This window comes from Heterodontus francisci, chromosome 16 (assembly GCF_036365525.1).
Source record: "Heterodontus francisci isolate sHetFra1 chromosome 16, sHetFra1.hap1, whole genome shotgun sequence".
NCBI lineage: Eukaryota > Metazoa > Chordata > Chondrichthyes > Heterodontiformes > Heterodontidae > Heterodontus > Heterodontus francisci.
The window spans coordinates 68,209,429-68,231,101 of record NC_090386.1 but is presented as its reverse complement, the minus strand read 5'-3'; the positions used below and the strand labels follow the sequence as shown (position 1 = coordinate 68,231,101).

Sequence of the window (21,673 nt, the reverse complement as noted above, 5' to 3'; positions counted from 1 at the left end):
ACAACAAAAAACTCCCAGAAAATGATGTCGTCAGTACAAGCATTTAATTTACTCAGTTGCCAGAAATTAGTGGGCCCTAATTATAAACTAACCAAACTGCAGAATAAGATTCTCAAAACATTGACAAAAAACAACTCCAGTCCCTTTATAAAAGTTGTGAAAAGTAATAAAAGTTGCTTTCTATTAGTATGAAATATTTCATAAATAATATTGAAAATATTATATTTAAAATACCCTCTGTGTGAATTAGCTTTCAAGGTCTCTGCTCTCCTTTTTGAACTTAGCTAGGTTGAAAGGGTTTTGGAAGACAGCACAGTGGAGAACATTGTCCCTCTATCAGCAGCGATTCCGCATTGCGCAGGCGCTCCCCGTCGGCATTAGCATATATTACCCTGTAATTTGCATGCGGTTGACGCACTTCCTGCAGCCGTCACTGCTTAGTGTTTACATGGTGAAGTGAGCTGAGTGCTGAACGGCAGTTTGACCAACAGAACCCAGATAGCACCGACGCGGTAAGCGGCGAGCCTGTGCCCATCTTCTCAACACTAGCGACGCGACACGAAGGGAAAATAAAAAAGAATGTTAAAAGCCTGGCGGCTGCGGGGAAAATGCCGTTGCGGCGGCCCGGTTATATTGGGTTGTAGCAGCAAGCTGAATGTTCGCAGCTCGAGACAAGTGAGGCACAGCGCCGCCGACAGGCCAGACAGGAGAATATCGGGTAGACTGTGTAACAACAACAAGAACATCGGTATCATATTGACAACACCACGGTGCTCGAATCATTTACAAACTGTGCTTTTAGATTGCCCCCCGCTACCCCAAAATATCTTGATTGGAGACAGTCCAGAAAGGGTCCATCAAACTGATTATGTAGTTTTAGGCATCTGAGCTATGCGTAGAGATTAACAAGCCTGGTGTGGTTACTTTAGGAATTTAAGGCTCTTAAGGGAATTGATAAATTGGCCTCAATAATATGTTTAATATTGCCATAAACATTAGAGCATGAGGTCAAGCTTAGAAGAAGAAAGGTGCAGAGATAATTTAGATTTAGTCACTTCTCCCATGTGGTGATGAATGTGGAGTCGGAAAATGCAGAAAATTTAAAGATGTTGATATAGACATTTGAGGAAGTGGATGGTTCACAGGTATTGGTTTTGGGACTGGCTGGATAGACTGAAGAATCTTTTCATCTCCAGTACTTTCCTATGTTGTATAATATGGTTGTTGAGAATTGTAAATTTTGTACATAGCTTTATAGTTCAAGAAAGGGTAACAGCAAGAAAATAGAAAGAATGAATAGTACCAATATTATAGTGACTCCTGCATTTAACCTGGTCATTCATGTTATGTGGTTTTAGCAGCTGTTATAAAGAAGTATTTAATCTTGACTTTACTGTTATACTGAAGGTTATTACAGTCCATATGTTTATTTGTATAGAGGGCTACATGGTGGAAGTAAAAAAAACTGTGTTGAGGCTTACATCCTGATTATACTGCAGTTTGGAGGTCAGAGTGGCTTTAAAGTTGCTGAAATCTGCATTCTAGTGTGTAGCATAATAGTTGCAAACTTGGGCAAAACAGAATCCAAGTCTGTTAGTTTCCACCTGATTTGCTTTTAAACTGCCATAAAGCTTCTTTTGTTTGAAAATGAAACAAGTCCAGATTTCTAACAATGTAACTAAAAGGTGCCAAAAAGCCTTTGTTTGTGTTGCTGACTGAATAGTTTAGCAGGTAACGGATGGAAGCTTTTCTGTCAGTGACTTTTTCTGCCAGTCACAGTGGAATTTGGCTTCAGTATAGTCAATAATGGTTTATTTTAGTAGTTTTGATCAGTTGCTTTTAGACACTTCCCACTGCCTTGGTGAGCTCGCGATCTTAATTAGGATGCAAAGGTGAAGATGCAAGTACGAGTGGATGCTTGGTGATTTATGTGTTGAGGTAAAGAAATTGTGATTGAGTCAACATGAGCCACTCTCGCAAATCCCCCAAAAGCCAATTGGAGAAATATGCTGGCAGAGGCCTAGGAATGGCTAACTTGCTTAAGTTTGAGATACATCATGATTGATTGGGGGGGGGGGGGGGTGATGGTGTGGAGAGCGAGAGATGTTGGTCGTTTTTCACTCCAGTAATAAATAATGTTGAAAATTACAACACAGTAAAATAATGTCGAGGATTAGCAAGCCTTTAGATCATCTTACAACCTACTTATCAGGTCATAAATTTCAAATATTTGCTTCCAACTGATTTGAGAAACTCTTAAAATTTTGTAAGTTCCAATCCACATGCTGAGTATACCACTTGTGTTGCTTTTTAGTGTAACCTTGATGTGATTCTTTGTAATTTGTTCCCAAGTCCCAACTGCATTGCCAGATGTCTTGCATTTTTTTTGTACTGTTTTGGCATGCACATGAAACTGAGTGTAAATATTTGAGTTGAATGTAATTTGACCATGTACTTGCTTGGGTTACCTCAGGTTATCTGTTGTTAAAAGCTCTCTGGATTGATTTGTTTGTCAAAAGTGCTGTTAACTTTTTTTAATTGTTGCTGAATCAAATTAGATAATTAACCTGCAGCACTAACCAGTGTAGTTGGATTGTTGAAAATGATCACAAGAAATACTGCATGGATAAACTGAAATGATACAATATGATTTGTAGTACTTTAGCAACAATGTGGCACAGAAACACAGATTGGATACTAGTGTGGGAGGAAGATGTTGGGTATAAGCCAGGAGAACTGAATGACAAATACTGAAGTGACATGATGAAGGAACAAACCATACTCTGACAAGAAAGCATTGAGTAAGGAATGTATGCCGTATGGCTAAAGAACAATATTTCTGGAAGGTGATGGAATGAGTCTCGGCTGGGAAAGGACCACAAGGAAGATGGTGAGACTGTGTATGAGAAAACCTGAATGGAAGAGTCACAGTGGGCAGACATTGCAGGAGCTGCAGGAAGGGAGAGTGCTGTGGTGGCATCTTGTCTTCTATGGCTAGCCTGGTATGATGACTGATCGACTAGCAACAATGCAAACAAAAGTTACAAATAGTGTTACAGCCTTTGTATGTCTATTTTTATTCGACAGGGGACTTCTATTTTTAATTTTGGTCCCACAAGCACAGTCCATCCACCCTTTGATATCTCATTCAAATGTGAACTTAGACAGCAAGTGTTAGCAGGCATTTGCCTCCTGTTGAACATGCTCAAAACTTTCCAGTTGGGTCACTGAATAATAAACAAGAGCTGGAGCCCTGGCTAATATTTTTTTCCTATTCCCTAAGGCCAGCTAACTCTGCATAGAGTGGGGATTGAACCTGGGATCCTCTGACTTGTATATGGATTATTACTGCATTAAGTAGTGTTCTTGCTCATTAGGTTGCTGAGGCAGCAGAAATTATAGTTTGAAGTAATCTCCCTGCTGCTGTAAATTGCAGTCAAACAGTAACAAATATAATAGACCAGGGACATAGCTTATGTAGATTTATACAGGTTCTGTGGTATGAAATTAAAAGCTATAGTAAAACTAAATTAATGCAATGTTAATAGTTGCTGGAATTTTGTGATGTAATGAAGTAAGGTGGTAATCCTGAGTCAGTGGCAATGGGGTCTCTGGTGCTGATAGGTCCAATACAAGATCATATCTATTTTTAAAGCTCCTATGACTACTTATACATTATGAATATTAAGCAGTTAGGGAAAGGTTTGCATTTCAAGATTACTGTTTTCCTTGCTAATGCTAATTAAAAACTTGTTTACATGTTCATTAAGTAGTTTGGAAACTACAGAACTCAAAATACATGGGTTATTTATGGGCAATAGCAAGCATTCTGAGATATTTCTTGACACGACAGTATGTTTTTTAGCTGTGCCAGCATACATTGTAGTGCATTTTTAAACCATTTAGTGGCGCTAGATTTCAACTTGTTGGCAACCAATTATCTGGTAACTATAGTATAATGAAATCAGGCTCTTAAGAACCACCTGTAAAGAAGGTTGCCTAAAGTCTGCCACTAAGGGAGTCATCATAAACTGTAAATTTTGGTATTATGGCTTTTTATTAGCATAGCAGATAATAGTGTAATGTAAGAATACAGCTAAGTATTTTGATCTGCTTGCCACCATGCTGTTTTACTAGGATTTGTAAACATAATCTTTCACATGGTACAGCAAAACACCATGTATGCTTCTCAATGGGAAAGAAGGCAGAGATGTTCATCTATGCAAATGTAACTTTGTAACTTACTGCATTTTGGTGGGATCTGAAGATTATATTAGCAAACACCAATTTAAATTTAGTTACATTTATGTAAAGAATATTACTTTTAGAAATGTATTACTGAACATTCATGTGACGTCATTGAATAACACTGAAATGCTGTTTTCTTTATCTTGTATTGTATCTCACATTTCTTAACTTTATTGCGCAGTTCTAACAGTTGAGAAAGATGGGAGGTGCTGTGAGTGCTGGTGAAGACAATGATGATTTAATAGACAATCTGAAAGAAGCACACTACATCCGAACAGAGGTGGTAGAGCAAGCTTTCCGAGCCATAGATCGTGCTGATTATTACTTGGAAATTTACAAAGATAATGCCTATAAAGACTTGGCTTGGAAAAATGGTAATATCCATTTGTCTGCACCCTGCATTTACTCTGAGGTAATGGAAGCACTGGACCTACAGCCAGGATTGTCCTTTTTGAACCTTGGAAGTGGCACTGGCTATTTGAGTACAATGGTTGGCTTAATTTTAGGTGAGCCAATATGTTAAGAGAGTTACAGTTTGTTTAAAGTTTCCACTAAGTACAGTGACATACCTTGAAAGCTACATGTAGTATGAATAAAACACACACTGTAGTTTGTTATGACATTCTTAATACGCATAAGGGGAACAAATGATCTCACTGAGCAGTTTATAGTTGCCAGATCAATTAGTCACACCCTTGCGATTATGCGTTTTCACCCACCATAAACTTAAGCTAATTCAAAACTCTGCTGCCTGTATCCTAACTTGCACTAAGACCCGTTTATCCATCACTCCTGTGCTCGCTGATCTATATTAGTCCAGCAATACTTTGATTTTAAAATTCTCCTCCCTTGGTTTCAAATTCCTCCATGGCATTGCCTTCTCCCTATCTGTGTAACCTCCTCCAGCCCTAAAATACTACAATATCTCTGTGCTCCTCCAATTCTAGCCAGTTGTACCTTCCCGATTTTAATCGCTCCAACAGTGCTTTGGGGATGTTTTACTATGTTAAAGCCACTATATAAATGCAAGTTCTTTTGTCCTTCACCCTTACAAATATAAGGTAAATCCTCATTACTGTATTGCCAAAGTTGGGACTGCAGGCCTTGTGTTGTGCATGACTTCAGTGTTTTGCAACATTTTAATGCAAGACTGTGATCATATGAACTAGGAGCAGGAGTAAGCCATTCAGCCCCTCGAGCCTGCTCCGCCATTCTATAAGATTATGGCTGATCTGTTTGTGGACTCAACTCCATTTTCCTCCCTACCTCCGATACTCTTTTGACTTCCTTGTTTGTCAAGAATCTGTCTACCTCTGGCTTAAAAACATTCAATGACCCTGCCTCCACCGCTCTTCAGTGAAGAGAGTTCCACAGACGCACGACCCTCTGTGAGAAGAAATTTCTCCTTATCTCTGTCTTAAATGGGAGATCCCCTATTTTTAAACTGTGCTCCCTAGTTTTAGTCTCTCCCACAAAGGGAAAAATCCTTTCAACATCCACCCTGTCAAGTCCCCTCAGGATTTTATATGTTTCAATAAGATCACCTCTCACCCTTCTAAACTCTAATGAATACGGACCCAACCTGTCCAATCTTTCCTCATAAGATAACCTTCTCATCCCAGGAATCAGTCGGGTGAACCTTCTCTGAACTGCTTCCAAAGCAATTTTATCCTTTCTTAAGTAAGGAGACCAAAACAGTACACAATACTCAAGATGTGGTCTCACCAATGCTCCATACAACTGTAGTAAAACATCTCTACTTTTGTATTCCATTCCCTTGCAATAAACAACAACATTGCATTTGCCTTCCTAATCACTTGCTGATGATTTGAACTTGCATAAAACCAGTATTTAACTTAGACCTAATATAATCAGACCTTGAGAATTGCTGAAAGAACATGTACACGCATTGCGCCTGTTTCAGCTGAACAAAATAAGTGACAGCCATTTGCTGGTTCTTCAGGATATTGCCTTGACCAGAGTCAAGCTGCCTGGTTTAAATTTCAAACAAAGCTTGGCAGTTAACTGTCAGTCACCGTAAACTGGTGCATTCTCCATGGCAATACCTCTAACAATCGGAGTTCACTTGCCAACCAATCAGCACTCTCCTCTAATGCAGTATAAGTTGCTGTTTTCCCTTGCTTTGGTTATTCTTGCGTATTGTCCGGATGAGTGCAAGATGAAAAGCTTCAACAACATGTCTCTAGTTTCAGCAGTTCTCAAGTTCTGTACTACCAAATGACTATAATCAGGACTGTGTGATAATCTTTGCTGTAGTCCTTGTGCCATTTTTGCTTAATATCAGACGATTGGATTAAACAACAAAATGATAATGTCATAGACTCTAAAAGTCAGAGTTGGTTGTATTATGGCTGGTATGCATGTCCCCATGTTGCAACTGTGTTTTGTAATTGTAATTTTTCTTTAAAGCCTGCCCCAAAAGTTGCTCCATCCTTACAATTTGTGTACATTGTATTTTGTAGCTTATGTTCTGTACTAATAGACTTCTTTGAATATGACCTATATCTTGAAATGAAATACATTTTAAAGCATCTTTAGCCAATTTGACATTACAAAGAATACCATTGAGAGCTTTTGATTTTAGCAAATAAAACTCCATGTATTAAATTTAAATGCAGATTAGATTTCCTGTATTGGCTACAGTTACCTTTATTAACTATTAAGCCTCTGCCTGCAGGCCCCTTTGGAGTAAATCATGGAATAGAGCTACATGTTGATGTTGTGGAATATGCCAACCAAAAACTAGAGAACTTCATCAAGACAAGTGACAGCTTTGATAAGTGAGTACTCTAGATCTCGAGCTGAATGTTTGTATTTGGGGAATGCTGAGAGAGAAAGCATAACGTTTTCCCATCCAGACAAGGCAATACGAAAACTACAGTTGCTTAGTCTGAAACAATTACAATTTCACAAATGCAGACTACAGACTGACTGCGCCACATTGTATTGAAATTATATATTGTGTTTGAAATGACCTATTACTCACACAAGATATCCATCCATGTTCTGCCAACTCCTTCTACCTTTCCCATGCATCCATGGTTTTTGGTGGCCATTGAACTGTTGCTACCTTGTTTTTTTTAATGATTCATGATATAAATTCTTGACTTTTCAGTGTCAGCAATTATCTTGTGCATTTAGAAAAAAAAAATAGATTTACTTTAGTAATGGTCATTCAGAGAACAAGCTAACATGCATCCATTATCCACAGTATTTCATTTTCTGCCTGTATAGACATAATTACCTGTGCCACAGTATTCCCAGATTAGAATCAAATAATTTCCTGTAGACTATGAAAGACATGGTGTAAGTACACCAGAGAAATGCACCAATTAAAGGTGTGTCCTAACTTATAAAGTTTATAGTGGCGAAACCAATATGTGTACATATTCTTCATATTTTTGCTTTTTGCATTCACTGCCTCTAAATAAAACTTAAGATTCTATTTATCTCCTTCACCTGCAGCCCTGCTTTTAAAGATCTTTGTTCTTCTCATTCAGAATTCTACCACCATATTCTTTTCCTAAAATGTACTTTTTTCCATTTATTTTCACTGCATTTTGTTTGCTGCACCCCTATAGCTCCTATGTGCCCTCCTGTGTCTCCTGCATTCTTGCCCACTCTTTCCTATGCTCCCTACTTTGGTATCCTTTTGATCATAGTTCAGCTGTACTCATGTGTAAATCACTTGTGCATGGAGAAAAAGAAGTCCCAATACAGATACCATTGCACATGACTAGCTTCACCTTGTCGATCTGAGAAACATTCATTTATTATAGTGGTCCAGTGAACTAAAACAGTTTTTCACACTTGCATTATAATTTTGTAAATTAGGTTTGAATTCTGCGAGCCATCCTTTGTGGTGGGTAACTGTCTGGAGATTGCTTCAGATAGTCATCAGTATGACCGAGTCTACTGTGGGGCAGGAGTTCAGAAGGATCACGAAGAGTACATGAGAAATTTGATTAAAGTTGGTGGAATCCTTGTCATGCCATTGGAAGAGAAGGTAAGTTTTTAATTCCAAATAATTAATATTATGCCTTCAGTGTTTGCAGTATAAATCATCATGTTCAACCATGCCATCTCATGTGACCTCTACACCTTTCAACGCAATCACAGACAAGGCATTCTGTGATCACGTTGCGTATTCCTCACACCTCACATCCCACTATCTTCTTCAAGCCCCACTTACTTTTGCATTTGCTCCTGGAGAAAAACTCTTTTCCACCAGCACCCTCCCGCCTCATGCAGGTCCCTTACAACTCACTTTTAAAATCTCAATTGTCTAACCTTTGGCCTGCTATTCTTCACAATTCTTTTACAGCTGTCAATCTGCTCAATCTCTCTCACTCCTTCGTATATGCCTTTCTTGCCCTTACTCTCTCCCACCAGCGTTTTCCTCCTGGTACGGCCCATTTTCAGTCCTAAAAGTTCAAGGAGTGCAGACTTGAATGTATCTGGCACACAACTGGCTTAACCATCCAGATCCAGTTGGACCACATCAAGTACTCTCAGGCCTTGTTAACCTCTGCCAAAACTGCTTACACTTAGAATGATCCCCTGGCTTGTTTCATTTACTATAAATCATCATCTTAAAACTCCTCTGTCCTCCCCCCTCTACTCTCATCTTCAAAGCAATGTGGAGAAACTCAGAGACTTCTTTGTCACTAAAATTGAGTGCCCCTGCCATGCTCCTTCCCCACCAAGCTTAATTTTCCCCCAAGCTTTTGCCTGCCCTATTCCTGAACTTATGTCTTTCTCTAATTTCTTTCCCATCTCCCCTCATGCCTTCTTCAAGCTCATCTTGCATAGGAGACCCACCTCTTGCTCTTTTGATCCCATTCTCACTAAACCACTGATCACCCACCTTCCCATTCTGTTCCTTTGTGGGTGTGTGCCTAAATTTTCCAGTTCGTACTGCCAGCAGTCGGGTTCCACACAAGGAGCCTGATTTTGTAAAATTATTCCTCGGGTAAATCAAGAAATGGTGATCCAGTGACATGAAGCTTGAGTTTTGATGCACTAACAACATAGAAATCTAATGTCAAATAACTTCTCTTGAAGGAAATAATTAACCTCAGTGAAGCTCTCTGTAATAAAGCAGTAATTAGAATGAAACTGAGGTGACATGAACCAGTTGGCCAACAATATTTTTTCTGGAATTTGGTGGGTGCAGAATGTTGACTGAAGAAATATTCCAGGGAACAGGGCCCTTTGGCCCACCGAGTCTGTGCCGACCAACAACCACCCATTTATACTAACCCTACAGTAATCCCATATTCCCTATCACCTCCCTACTCTAGGGGCAATTTACAACGACCAATTTACCTATCACCTGCAAGTCTTTGGATGTGGGAGGAAACTGGAGCACCCGGCGAAAACCCACGTAGAACTTGCAAACTCCGCACAGGCAGTACCCAGAATCGAACCCAGGTCCCTGGAGCTGTGAGGCTGTGGTGCTAACCACTGCGCCACTATGCCGCCCTGTAGAATATGTCAGATAACACTAAAATGTCAGTTTCTTTTGTTAGTAAGTCCTGTTGGGACTGCTGATCTCTGTGCTCTGCTCTGTACTGTTATTTCTTTCATAACTGATTTTCATAGGAGTTGTCACCAAAAACAGGAGAACTAGTCATTCCTTTCATTTATTTTGTGGCATCTTGCTGTACGCAAATTGCCTGCCATGTTTGGCAAGGTAGCAACATTGATTGCATGTCTGAAGTAATCTTTTTGGTTGTGAAGCCCCTTGGGACGTAATAAGGTGCTATTTCTTTTCGGTCAGTGATTATTATGACATATGACATTGCTGGTATCTACGTGCCACATTCCTATGCTGGATGTTATGCATTGTGTTCTTCTTTTGGGCCTCCTTATCTCGAGAGACAATGGATACGCGCCTGGAGGTGGTCAGTGGTTTGTGAAGCAGCGCCTGGAGTGGCTATAAAGGCCAATTCTGGAGTGACAGGCTCTTCCACAGGTGCTGCAGAGAAATTTGTTTGTTGGGGCTGTTGCACAGTTGGCTCTCCCCTTGCGCCTCTGTCTTTTTTCCTGCCAACTACTAAGTCTCTTCGACTCGCCACAATTTAGCCCTGTCTTTATGGCTGCCCGCCAGCTCTGGCGAATGCTGGCAACTGACTCCCACGACTTGTGATCAATGTCACACGATTTCATGTCGCGTTTGCAGACGTCTTTATAACGGAGACATGGACGGCCGGTGGGTCTGATACCAGTGGCGAGCTCGCTGTACAATGTGTCTTTGGGGATCCTGCCATCTTCCATGCGGCTCACATGGCCAAGCCATCTCAAGCGCCGCTGACTCAGTAGTGTGTATAAGCTGGGGATGTTGGCCGCTTCAAGGACTTCTGTGTTGGAGATATAGTCCTGCCACCTGATGCCAAGTATTCTCCGAAGGCAGCGAAGATGGAATGAATTGAGACGTCGCTCTTGGCTGGCATACGTTGTCCAGGCCTCGCTGCCGTAGAGCAAGGTACTGAGGACACAGGCCTGATACACTCGGACTTTTGTGTTCCGTGTCAGTGCGCCATTTTCCCACACTCTCTTGGCCAGTCTGGACATAGCAGTGGAAGCCTTACCCATGCGCTTGTTGATTTCTGCATCTAGAGACAGGTTACTGGTGATAGTTGAGCCTAGGTAGGTGAACTCTTGAACCACTTCCAGAGCGTGGTCGCCAATATTGATGGATGGAGCATTTCTGACATCCTGCCCCATGATGTTCGTTTTCTTGAGGCTGATGGTTAGGCCAAATTCATTGCAGGCAGACGCAAACCTGTCGATGAGACTCTGCAGGCATTCTTCAGTGTGAGATGTTAAAGCAGCATCGTCAGCAAAGAGGAGTTCCCTGATGAGGACTTTCCGTACTTTGGACTTCGCTCTTAGACGGGCAAGGTTGAACAACCTGCCCCCTGATCTTGTGTGGAGGAAAATTCCTTCTTCAGAGGATTTGAACGCATGTGAAAGCAGCAGGGAGAAGAAAATCCCAAAAAGTGTGGGTGCGTGTTCTTATTGGTGTACAAATTATAAATATTTTATAATCAATCAAATATTTTCATTGTGTTTTAAAAGCATAGTTTAGTGCCCCACATCAAATATATGTAGATTAGAACAATTTTTTGAAATTGTTCCCAACACTGAGCTTCACCTGCCGGTAGCACTTCCTGCAATTTGGGCTGTACTCTCCCATGATTTTTTTTTTCCATCCGTTAGTAAAATTTTGTAATATGATCCTATATATGTATAGATTTTTTTCATTTTAACAATTGGGATTATGTTGCATTTTGAAAATGCCCTTTTTAATAAATGTTCCTACTTGCAACTAAATATTTCTCTGAATTTTTTGTTGCAGCTAACTAAAATAACACGTACAGGATTGAATACTTGGGAAACTGAAAAAATTTTGGCTGTATCCTTTGCTCCTTTAATCCAACCCTGCAGCACAGATGCTGGGAAAGTACGAACAGTCCAATTACGTAAGTTTTATTAGTATGATTAGTTTAACAGAAGCTTGGTATACTTAATGAGAATTTAATTTTTTAGTAAATGAAGTAGTGTATTCAGTAATCTGCTTGCCAGCTGCTTGGGCCGGATTTCAAAGTGGTGGCGAGAAACAGGAGCCTGGTCTGGTTTTTGGTCTGAAACCTGCCACCTCTGGGAAGCTGATTCAGATTGCAATTTTCAGGTGGGAAACCCTTAATTGGTATGGATACGGGTTTCCTGTCCTCTTAGAGCCAGTGTGATTGAAAATGGCAGTGGGTCAGATCAAGTTTGGGGCTCATGTAGACTTCCACGGTAGCCATCACTGAGGCTGCTGGTTGTTCTGAGGGAGAGAACTGCCTTCCACAGCACCAAAGAGAGGCGTGATGTCACAGGGGAGCTGGAGGCCTGGCACTAGGGGCAGAGTAGATCCTCACTTCATCGATACCTACCTGGATCTAATGCTGCAGGCTATGAGGGAGAGAAGGGAGGTGCTCTTCCCTGAGGGTGGCAGTAGGAGGCCACCTCTCTGTTCAGTGTTATCCTCCTCTGCCCCCTTTTCCTCCTGCTCCCTGATGAGCTGTCTCTTTCCAGGGCCTCACTGTCCTCTCTGGAGGGCCATGTTATGGAGAGTGCAGCAGACCACCACAGTGACTGAGTCCCTTGCAGGAGGGTATTGGAGGATACCACCCAACCGATCCAGGCACCAGAATCACATCTTCACAAACCTGATGGCCTGCTCAATAGTTGCCGTGCTGAGTAGGTGATATTAGTTGTTTCGCCTCTGTCTGGGGCTCCTGTAGCGGGGTCAGTAGCCATCTCTTCAAGGGATTTCCCTTGTCCTCTTGGAGCCAGCCATGCACTTTGGGGGATAGGGTGAAGGACCAAGGAAGAAAGGAGTCATGGCAGCTGCCAGGAAAGTGAGTGCACACATGAAGGAAGCTCTTGTTGTGGTTGCAAACCATTTGGACTTTGAGGGAGTGGAAGCCCTTCCTGTTGATGGGTCTCAGTGGCTGGTCGCTGGGTGTTTTGATGCCACATGGGTACAGTCGATAATGCCCTGCACCTGAAGGAATCAATCGATGGCATCAAAACCCAATACCCTCTGTGCCAGCGCAGGCCCATCTGTGTCAAAGTGGGTGTGGTCCTTGTCCTCCTGAAAAGGGTATCTATGACCTGCCTGATGGCCTAATGAGATGCGGACTGTGAGATGCCATTTAGGTCCACAGTTGATCCCTGGAGCAACCTAGTTGCATAGAAGTTCAGGCTGCCTGAGACCTTGACGGCTACAGGAGGGGGACTGTCATGGGGGCCATAAGGCCTCAGGTCATGGTGGATCAGATGCACAGGACCAAGACCATCTGCCTGAATAGGTGCATGCCTCCTATGGCACAGGTGTTCTACCATTTGCAGGTAGTTGACACTTGGGCTGGGCAGATGTCTGGGGTAGAGCCTGGCTCCCCTTGCAGAACACCCCACTGTGCTCCTTTTGGCCTCCTGCTGCCCAGGAGGGTAGATATGCCGCAGCTCATCCTGGCTGCTCTGTCCAATATCAGAGTGTCCTGTTCCCATCTGACCTCCGTCAGCTTGGCTTTTAACGCTCACTAGGCATTCCCGTGCCAAGCCTAGCTGACACAGTGATGCCAGTGGGCTCACTTCCCTATCCAGTTTCATGGCACTCTTCAATATAACGTTTAACTCTTGCAGCTTCGTCAGTATCCACACCGAGACACATCTGAGGCAGCTAAGCTTTTTTTGCTGCCTGTGCTTTAAATTAAACAACCATTTCCATTGCCCTAATCTCCCTCCACAACACTCACATCCTTACTATCCTGTCACGATCCCCCCCAATGTATTTTCCCTATTCCCAGCATTTAAAAATAGCTCCCTGCTCCTGACAAGCCTGTTAATGAGCTCTTTAATGAGCTCAACAGGCAATTACTTGGATGTGAGCACTCCCCTCCCCGCCAGCTAAAGTTTAAAAAGAGGATTGCGTTCCAGAGGCGGCAGGACGCAGTGCCAACCTCCAAGAATGAGATCTTCAAATCGCGCTCGCTGCTGTCCCTGCTCTCAGTGGGGATTGAAAATCTGGCCTCTTGTCTCTATGCATATTTCCCAATGTGAATGACTGACCAGTGTTTTCATAAATCTGCTTTGTAACATGAGTAAATTGTAAATATAAACACACATTTACATAATTCTTGTATTGATTATGTGTCAGATTTTTGCATCATAGTAAACCTCAGAGTCTTTTAATTCAAAGTATTTTTCTACCTTTTGGAAATTTGCAAATTACGTTAATGTTTTCTATGAATGACACCTGTCGACTTATGACATTTTGGCAATCTTGCTGATATACTAGTTCTTCTTGTGCCTATATAGCTGGGAAGCGCTTGGGCTTTTATAGTAGTTTTATTAAACTTTTCCCATGGTTGATTATATCCTCACAGCTTGAACAGTACAATCATTAATTTTGCCATTCACTGATTACTCCATTTAAAAAAGAAATAGAATCGCATTTTCTTTGTGCTGCTAGATACAGCTGTTGTTACGACTGAGGCGGGAGCAACACACTGTCAATTCAGTCCCATCACTCCACAAGTCACAGCATATTATTAAAGTTTTCCCACCCAACCAGAAAACAGCCAAATTAAACGCTCTAGTACCCCCAGAACAAAACAGACCAAACCAGGTATCTTTAGACAACAACAAATTAACTATTTATTAAAACTAAATCTTTAACACTATAAAGATAAACCTATGGCTAAAGGCCTTATAACTTTTTAACCTTAATTTTAACCTAACTCCAATTCACACACGCACACTCAAAAACTAAGGGTTAACTGATTTCTTTTTTAAAAATTAGCTGTTGCTTAAGAATAAATAAATAACTGGCATATAAGTCTTTGTGGGTTATGTTCCTGATGGGTGAGGTATTCTAATGTGAAAATAATCAAATGCCACTCAGTCTCCATACAGATTTGATGAAATAGTCTCTTAGTAGCTAAGCATTCAAAACACTTCGGCTGCAGCAGGCATCAAATAGTTCTTTCAATGATGAGCACAGCAATAGGTCAACTTGAATTTTAAAATTGACAGTCTTTCAGTCGAAACTTTGCTTCAGCTATACAAATGGTCTCTTCAAACGGTTATTTCCTCCTTAGGCAATTAACTCATCCTATAGCTCCTTGTAGAATTTTTGCTGAGAGAAATGGACAGCTTTTTTCTTCATTAGCACGCTTCGCTGGTGAGTCTCTCAAAACTGATTTCACTGTTAAGTTTTTACAGTGTACCATATTACCCCTCTCTCCTGCTGTGGCCTCGGGACAGGTGCAGCTGCTGGCACACAGTGCCTCTTCGTTCTTTTTTAAAGGCATACTGTTTTAATCCGAGGAGAAAATAAAGACAGTTCCGTGACACTTGATTGATCAGTAGTCCTTTTGGATTTTAATTTTATGTTTTGCATAAATTTACTTCCAAATGCAACATCTATCTCCACTTTTTTTTTGTTTGACTGCATTAGTTGTGAAACCAGATAGACACTCATTCAAATTGTCTGATCTATGATCGTGTTTATGGTTAGTTTAGTTTACAAAGTGGAGGATATGGAGTGAGGAAGATTATATTTTCTTCTGAATTACAAATTCTAAAAATTTTCCTTTCAGTGGGAGAAGCTTCATATTTCACCTACTACTTGTTTGCACACAATGTTTTACCATTTCTGCCACATCCAGCGTGATGCCACTACCAAACGCATCTTCCCCTCCCTTCCCCTGTCAGCATTCCAAAGGGATCGTTCCCTCCGCGATACCCTCGTTCACTCCTCCATTACCCCCACCACCTCGTCCCCTTCCCATGGCACCTTCCCCTGCAATCGCAGGAGGTGTAATACCTGCTCATTTACCTCCTTTATCCTCACTATCCAAGGTCCCAAACACTGCTTTCAGGTGAAGCAACCAATAACATGTACTACTTTCAATTTAGTATACTGTATTCACTGCTCGCAATGTGGTCTCCTCTACATTGGGGAGACCAAAAGCAGACTGGGTGACCGCTTTGCGGAACACCTCCGCTCAGTCCATAAGCATGACCCCGAGCTTCCGGTTGCTCGCCATTTCAACCCGGCCCCCCCAACTCTCATGCTCACATCTCTGTCCTGGGATTGCTGCAGTGTTCCAGTGAACATCAACGCAAGCACGAGGAACAGCATCTCATTTACCGATTAGGCACGCTACAGCCTGCTGGACTGAAGATTGAGTTTAATAATTTCAGAGCATGACGGGGCCCCCCTTTTTGTTTTTAGTTTTTTTTCTTTTTTGTTTGTTTTATTTTAGTTTGTTTCTACTGTGCCTATCTTTTTTTAATGTTTGTGCTTGGAACCAGGACTTATCACTTTACAGTCAATTAACACCCTCTCTGCACTAATGCTTTGTCTTTCACCTCACCATTAACATACCGTTTGCCTTGTTCCATGACCTTCTGGTCAGTTATTCTCTGTGACCCTGTCCTATCAACGCCTTCTCGTTTGTTATCTCTTGCCCCACCCCCGCTTTACTTGCTTAAAACCTTTTACATTTCTAATATTTGTCAGTTCTGGTGAAAGGTCACTGACCTGAAACATTAACTCTGCTTCTGTCTCCACAGATGCTGCCAGACCTGCTGAGTATTTCCAGCATTTCTTGTTTTTATTTCAGATTTCCAGCATCTGCAGTATTTTGCTTTTATGTTTTACAGTATTTTTTTTCCCCAAATAGTAACCCTTGCAAGTAGATGCTTTGATATTAGTACTTCTGTAATAATTAATGTCTCTACTATTTCTTCGTGAAGGCATTGGGGGCGGTTGGGGAAGTGGGGGCAGTCCTCCATTCGGCACCCTGTGCCCGATGTGCAGGGCCCCCCCCGGGACACTGAGAAGCTGCCTGCTTTTCCCAGCTGCAGGATGCCCGCTTGCCATGCGCAAAATCCACGTGGAGGTGGGCGAAGGCCTTAAAGTGGCCACTTAAGGGCCTTGATAGGCCTGGGGGTGGGGGCAAGCGGTTCCCCCCACCCTACATAAAGGGAGACTGAGGCGGGAGCAGGTCGGGAAAGCTTCCTGGAGCCTCCCGCTCCATTTTACGTCACCCCTTCCCCCACCCCCCATCTGGCTCGTTGGGGTTCTGTAAATTCCGGCCATTATTTTAAATGAAATATTGAGTCTGCTGAAATAGGAGTTTCAAACAAATGCATTAAATATTTGCATGATCATATCTCATGGTGCAATTTAATGGTCTGCATGATAAAATCTTGCAAACTACAGTCTGTAGCCACTGATCATGGCAGAGCTGTGGTTTAAGGACGAAGAAAATTGGCTCAAGTAATATTTATCCAAATGAAGTATTGAGACAAACAGAGTGAAAAGTACCTAGGTATGATTCTATTGTGTATTGAGATAAATTATTTTTGCTGGATTGTACTATAGATGCTGAAGTAGTCTCCATACTTATAGGGTCTGACCCATCATAATTCCAGCCCTGATCACTATCCAGAAATCCCTGCTACAAGTGCACATTTGTGGGCATCAAATAATGACCAGATCAGGATAAGCTGTGACATCCCCTACTTGCTGTGAAGGCTGACATAAATAATGGCCATTTGGATGGGTTCCTGGAGGATACCTGGCTTGTGCAGAACCTTAACCCCAATAGATCCCAACACCTTCAGGATAGAGTGGAAAAAATTTTAAAATAGGAGAAAAATCAACTTTTATTTCTTTCCTCCTCTCCTGAATGCGTGACCACTTGGAGTTTGGTTTTGTGGACACGAGCAGCCTTTAACGAAGTGATCATTATTCTTTGTGAGTTTGACCAGAAGAGCGTCACTGCGGAGTCCAATCCCGACTGATATTTTCCCCTTTTTCAGCCTAGGGGTGCGGAACCCAATTATAATGCTCCAAGTGAATCCTAAAGTGAGACTATCTAACAGAACACTGAGAATCAAGCTGGGACTTCTCGTCTCTATAACTTGGAGCTTCATGATATAGTGCCTTTAGCCATGATTCTAATGGGGAATCAGGACTATCTCTTCTAGGAAAAATGTAATGAAGAAAAATCATACTTTCTTTAAGAGATTGCTTTCATTAAACAGGTCATTGGTTGGGTAGAGAGAAATAAAGGGACTGGTTCAATTATCCCCATGCTCCTCAGCCATGTTCTGAGAAGACATCAGGCAGAGCTCAGGTGCTTTTTCACTGGAATCAAAGTTTCCAGTTTTGAGCAGCATTGACAGAGTTCTTGTAGCAACTCATATTCAAAGCCACAGGATCTGTATAAATTAAGATCAGAGGGTAGAAAAGGACTAGAGAGAAAATAAAGTGCCTGATTTCCACAGTGCTTACAATACAACTGGTTATAAATTGGATAAATGTATTCATTTGATGCCAATACTTTGTTTTGAAAGAAGAAAAACTGTTAGAGAAAAATATCAGTTCTGTTGGATTTTCTCCAAATAGCATATTTGATTTTAAATCTAGCAGTAAAATATTAGGCCTAGGAAAAGTGACACAATCTTTACTGACATTGATAAATATTTATAAACCAAATAGATCGGTCAGAAGACTTGATGAAATTTGCATAGCAATTGTTTGTTTAAAGTAGTACTCTACATTTAGGCACTGCAGGATCAACCCTCCTTTTTAAAAGGAAGCAGGCAACATAGTTGCACAGTTTGGTACTAATTATCAGCTGGGAAAGAGAGAAAAGAAGCTACTGATGTACTGAAAGTTATTATATCTAGGCTCCTCTGATGGCTTTGTGGTGCTGCAGTGAGCCATAATAACACCTTGCATTAATATTGCACCTTTTTACTGTAGAAAACATCCCAAGGCACTGCACAGAGGAGTAATCAAGGGCGGTTAGGGGCTTGTTGGAAAGGGCACATAACCAAAGAAGGAGGAGTGAATAAAAGGTGGGTTAAAGCTTGGGTTTTATAAAGTGTCTTAAATGAGGAGAGAGAAGTGGAGGAACTTAATCAGGAATTTTCAGAGCATGTGGCCCAGGCAGCTGAAGACATGACCACCAATGGTGGGATGATGGGAGAGAGGGTTGGGGTTGTAGAAAGTGCCAGAGTCAAAGGTGGGTTTTGGGCTGGAGGAGGTTAGATGGGAAGGGTGAGGCTATAAAAATTATTTTTAAACGTAAGGATGATAATTTTAAATTTGAGGCATTGGGAGAACGCGAGGGACTAGGAGTGGGAACCTACCAACAAGGACAAGAGTGATAGATGAGTGGAGGACCAACCAAGAGAAGGATGAATAAACTTGTATACAGAAGCATTCAATGATTAAATAATCAGACTTTTGTATTCTTGAGTAATCTGAAATTTATTTTTCACAGTAATAGGAAATACTGTGGACCTAATCCAGGGCTGAAAAAGTGCTACTTGTCAAGCATCCAGGAGCAAGTTGCTTTCAAGGCTGCTGAATTGAGAAACCTGGCTTACATGCATCATCAGCCTGTATTTTCCTTCCAGTTCTAATTCCTCACTGCCTTGTGCTTTTTGTTTCTCTGCTTGTTATTTGGAATCCTTTGTGGCCTTTTGCAGCTTTTTTTTTAAACCACTGTTGAGCTTCTTGTATTTTTTAAGCATTTGTTTCCTTTAGTTAAGTGTTACAGATCATACAATCAGAGAAATGTTAGTTCACAGGAGGCTGAATGGCTCTCTGAAAAGCTAACCTGAGGCCCATTACCCTCATACCCTGTTAATTTTTTTTCTTTTTGAAATATTCATCCACTTCTGTCCTAAACACTTAGGGATTCTGCTTCCATCACTGTTTTCTGGTAGAAGATTCCTTGTCCTGATAACTATCTGCACAAAAATAATTTTCCTAACTTCTTCTTTTGCTGTTGATTGTAAATTTTATGCCCTTTAGTTACACCTGTGTTGGATCTTGTTTTTTTTAAAGTTCGCTTACTTATCAAAGAAAAAACGCTCTATATGTAACATGAAAGTTCAGTTGCTGGCTTCTTTTTGCACATTCCTCTATAGCATTGTGTACAGTAAGTATTCATCAGTTAGGAGAGATGATCCAGATCAAATTAAACTTACTTTGAATAAAACATTGTTCTTTTTCTCTCTCTTTCTATCCCCCTGAAGTTAACCATTTTGATTGTAGTATTTTGGTAATGAGTTCTGTTTAGATAATATAGTAGTGCAGAAAATATTTTTGCTTTATACTAGTTTACATTGTAAAGAGATAGATATGTGAATTTCTTCTAAATTTGTGATTCCACAGCTTCAGTTAGCATTGGAACGCTGCAAGACTTAACTCGGATCTGTATTCGTCGGACTCTTAAAAATACAATAAATCAGGACAAGTCAAATGGTGGAGTTCCTCCAAAGGTTCTTTCCAGATTTAAAAGAAGGCGGATCCGCAGGCGACGCATGGATGCAATTGTCCTTGTTGACAAGCAGGTTTTTGCAAGTCGAATTTCAAATCCTTTTGATAACAACAATAATGGTGAGGACATGGAAGATGTTAGGAGAGATGATGAAGAAAAGGAGTACAGCGACTTTAAACCTGAGCCTCCATTAAATCTGCTTCGAGAAAAAATCCTCAGTTTGCCTTTACCTGAGCCATTAAAATTATACCTACTGTACTACAGAGATAAATAAGTCTTGGAAATGACTGCTAATAATAACTGTAATATATTGCACTTAAGCTGAAATTTGAAAAATATAGGGGACATGTACTGCAATGAAAAAATAAGTGAGCACTTTTACAGACTTGGTTGATTAGCAATTTCCTACTAATAGTTTACTACTAAGTTGACTCATTTCTCTCATTTAAAAAAAATCTAGCATTATCCATGTAAAGTATTGGCAAAACTTAAGTATGCTTGGCTCTGCTGTATATTATTGCATCACTTATGACGAGCATTTCTTTAAAAACAACACACAAGATGAATAGAGAAATGTAAAATGACTATCCATGTAAAACTGTTTCCAGTGGCTTGTATCTCGTCTATATAACGAAATATTGTAATTTGTAATAACTTAGTAGTTGAATATTTAATACTGTTTAGTTTAAAAATGGTAGATTTTAAGCACGTTTCTGTGCTTGATATGCCAAAATTGTTTTTTAATGCAATTGTTAAGATGTAACTTTAGAAATTCTTTTCATATTATCTTAATTTTAAAAAAAAAGTTAAAAATACATTAGTTACTGCTCTAATATTTTCATATTTTTGCAGATTGCTTGGTAGATGAACTGATGTAGCAAGTACTTGTTTAGTCATTTCTCTGCAATAAATAAAACAATAAAAGTTGGTACATAGGTAACCCTTTGTCTCCTCAACATTAAAACTTTCAAAACACACACTTGAGATCAGGAGTGTGCAAACTGACTTATGGACATTTATAACCTACTTCCAGTATGCCCAGGAACTTGGTTATATTTGTATTTGCTGGCTTGTCCTGTTTCAGGTTCATTCTTTTGGCAGGTTGAAAAGGATTCTTGGTTCTATTGCTTCATTGGTAAATAAGTCCCAAATCAACACTCATCTGTTGGTATTCACAACTTGAAATGTGTATACGAGTTAGGAGGAACATTGATTAATACTTTATATACAACCCTTGCAGCTTCACAGTACACAACTGAGCAACTGCAAAGCCAGAAAGTTTGGACATATCTACTTTAGATTATATTTTCCACCCTTTCTCTGCTGGTTTTCTTTTTCTTGGATCAAAACTGAAGCAGAAACTGATACTAGGACCAATTTTGGATTCCTGTCCATCTTTACAGCTGACTGAGTTTCCATTAAAAGTTACAGGTAACGTACAATAGATTGACCCACATAGAGGTAGACATGACATGTGAAGGATGGAAATGTGTTAGCAGATGTAATTTCCATTGTCTGTGCCATAGCAACACTGAATG

General features: G+C 40.7%; 1 protein-coding gene across 1 annotated transcript; it reads left to right on the top strand.

The window, feature by feature from the left end:
• Positions 1-419: 419 nt before the first annotated feature.
• Positions 420-21,068, top strand: LOC137378179 (protein-L-isoaspartate O-methyltransferase domain-containing protein 2-like). Its single transcript, XM_068048336.1, has 6 exons — positions 420-512; positions 4,430-4,754; positions 6,947-7,049; positions 8,104-8,275; positions 11,633-11,756; positions 20,030-21,068. Exons 2-6 carry the CDS (start codon positions 4,448-4,450, stop codon positions 20,407-20,409), a joined length of 1,086 nt encoding a protein of 361 aa, XP_067904437.1. The 5' UTR covers positions 420-512; positions 4,430-4,447; the 3' UTR covers positions 20,410-21,068.
• The last annotated feature ends 605 nt before the right edge of the window (positions 21,069-21,673 follow it).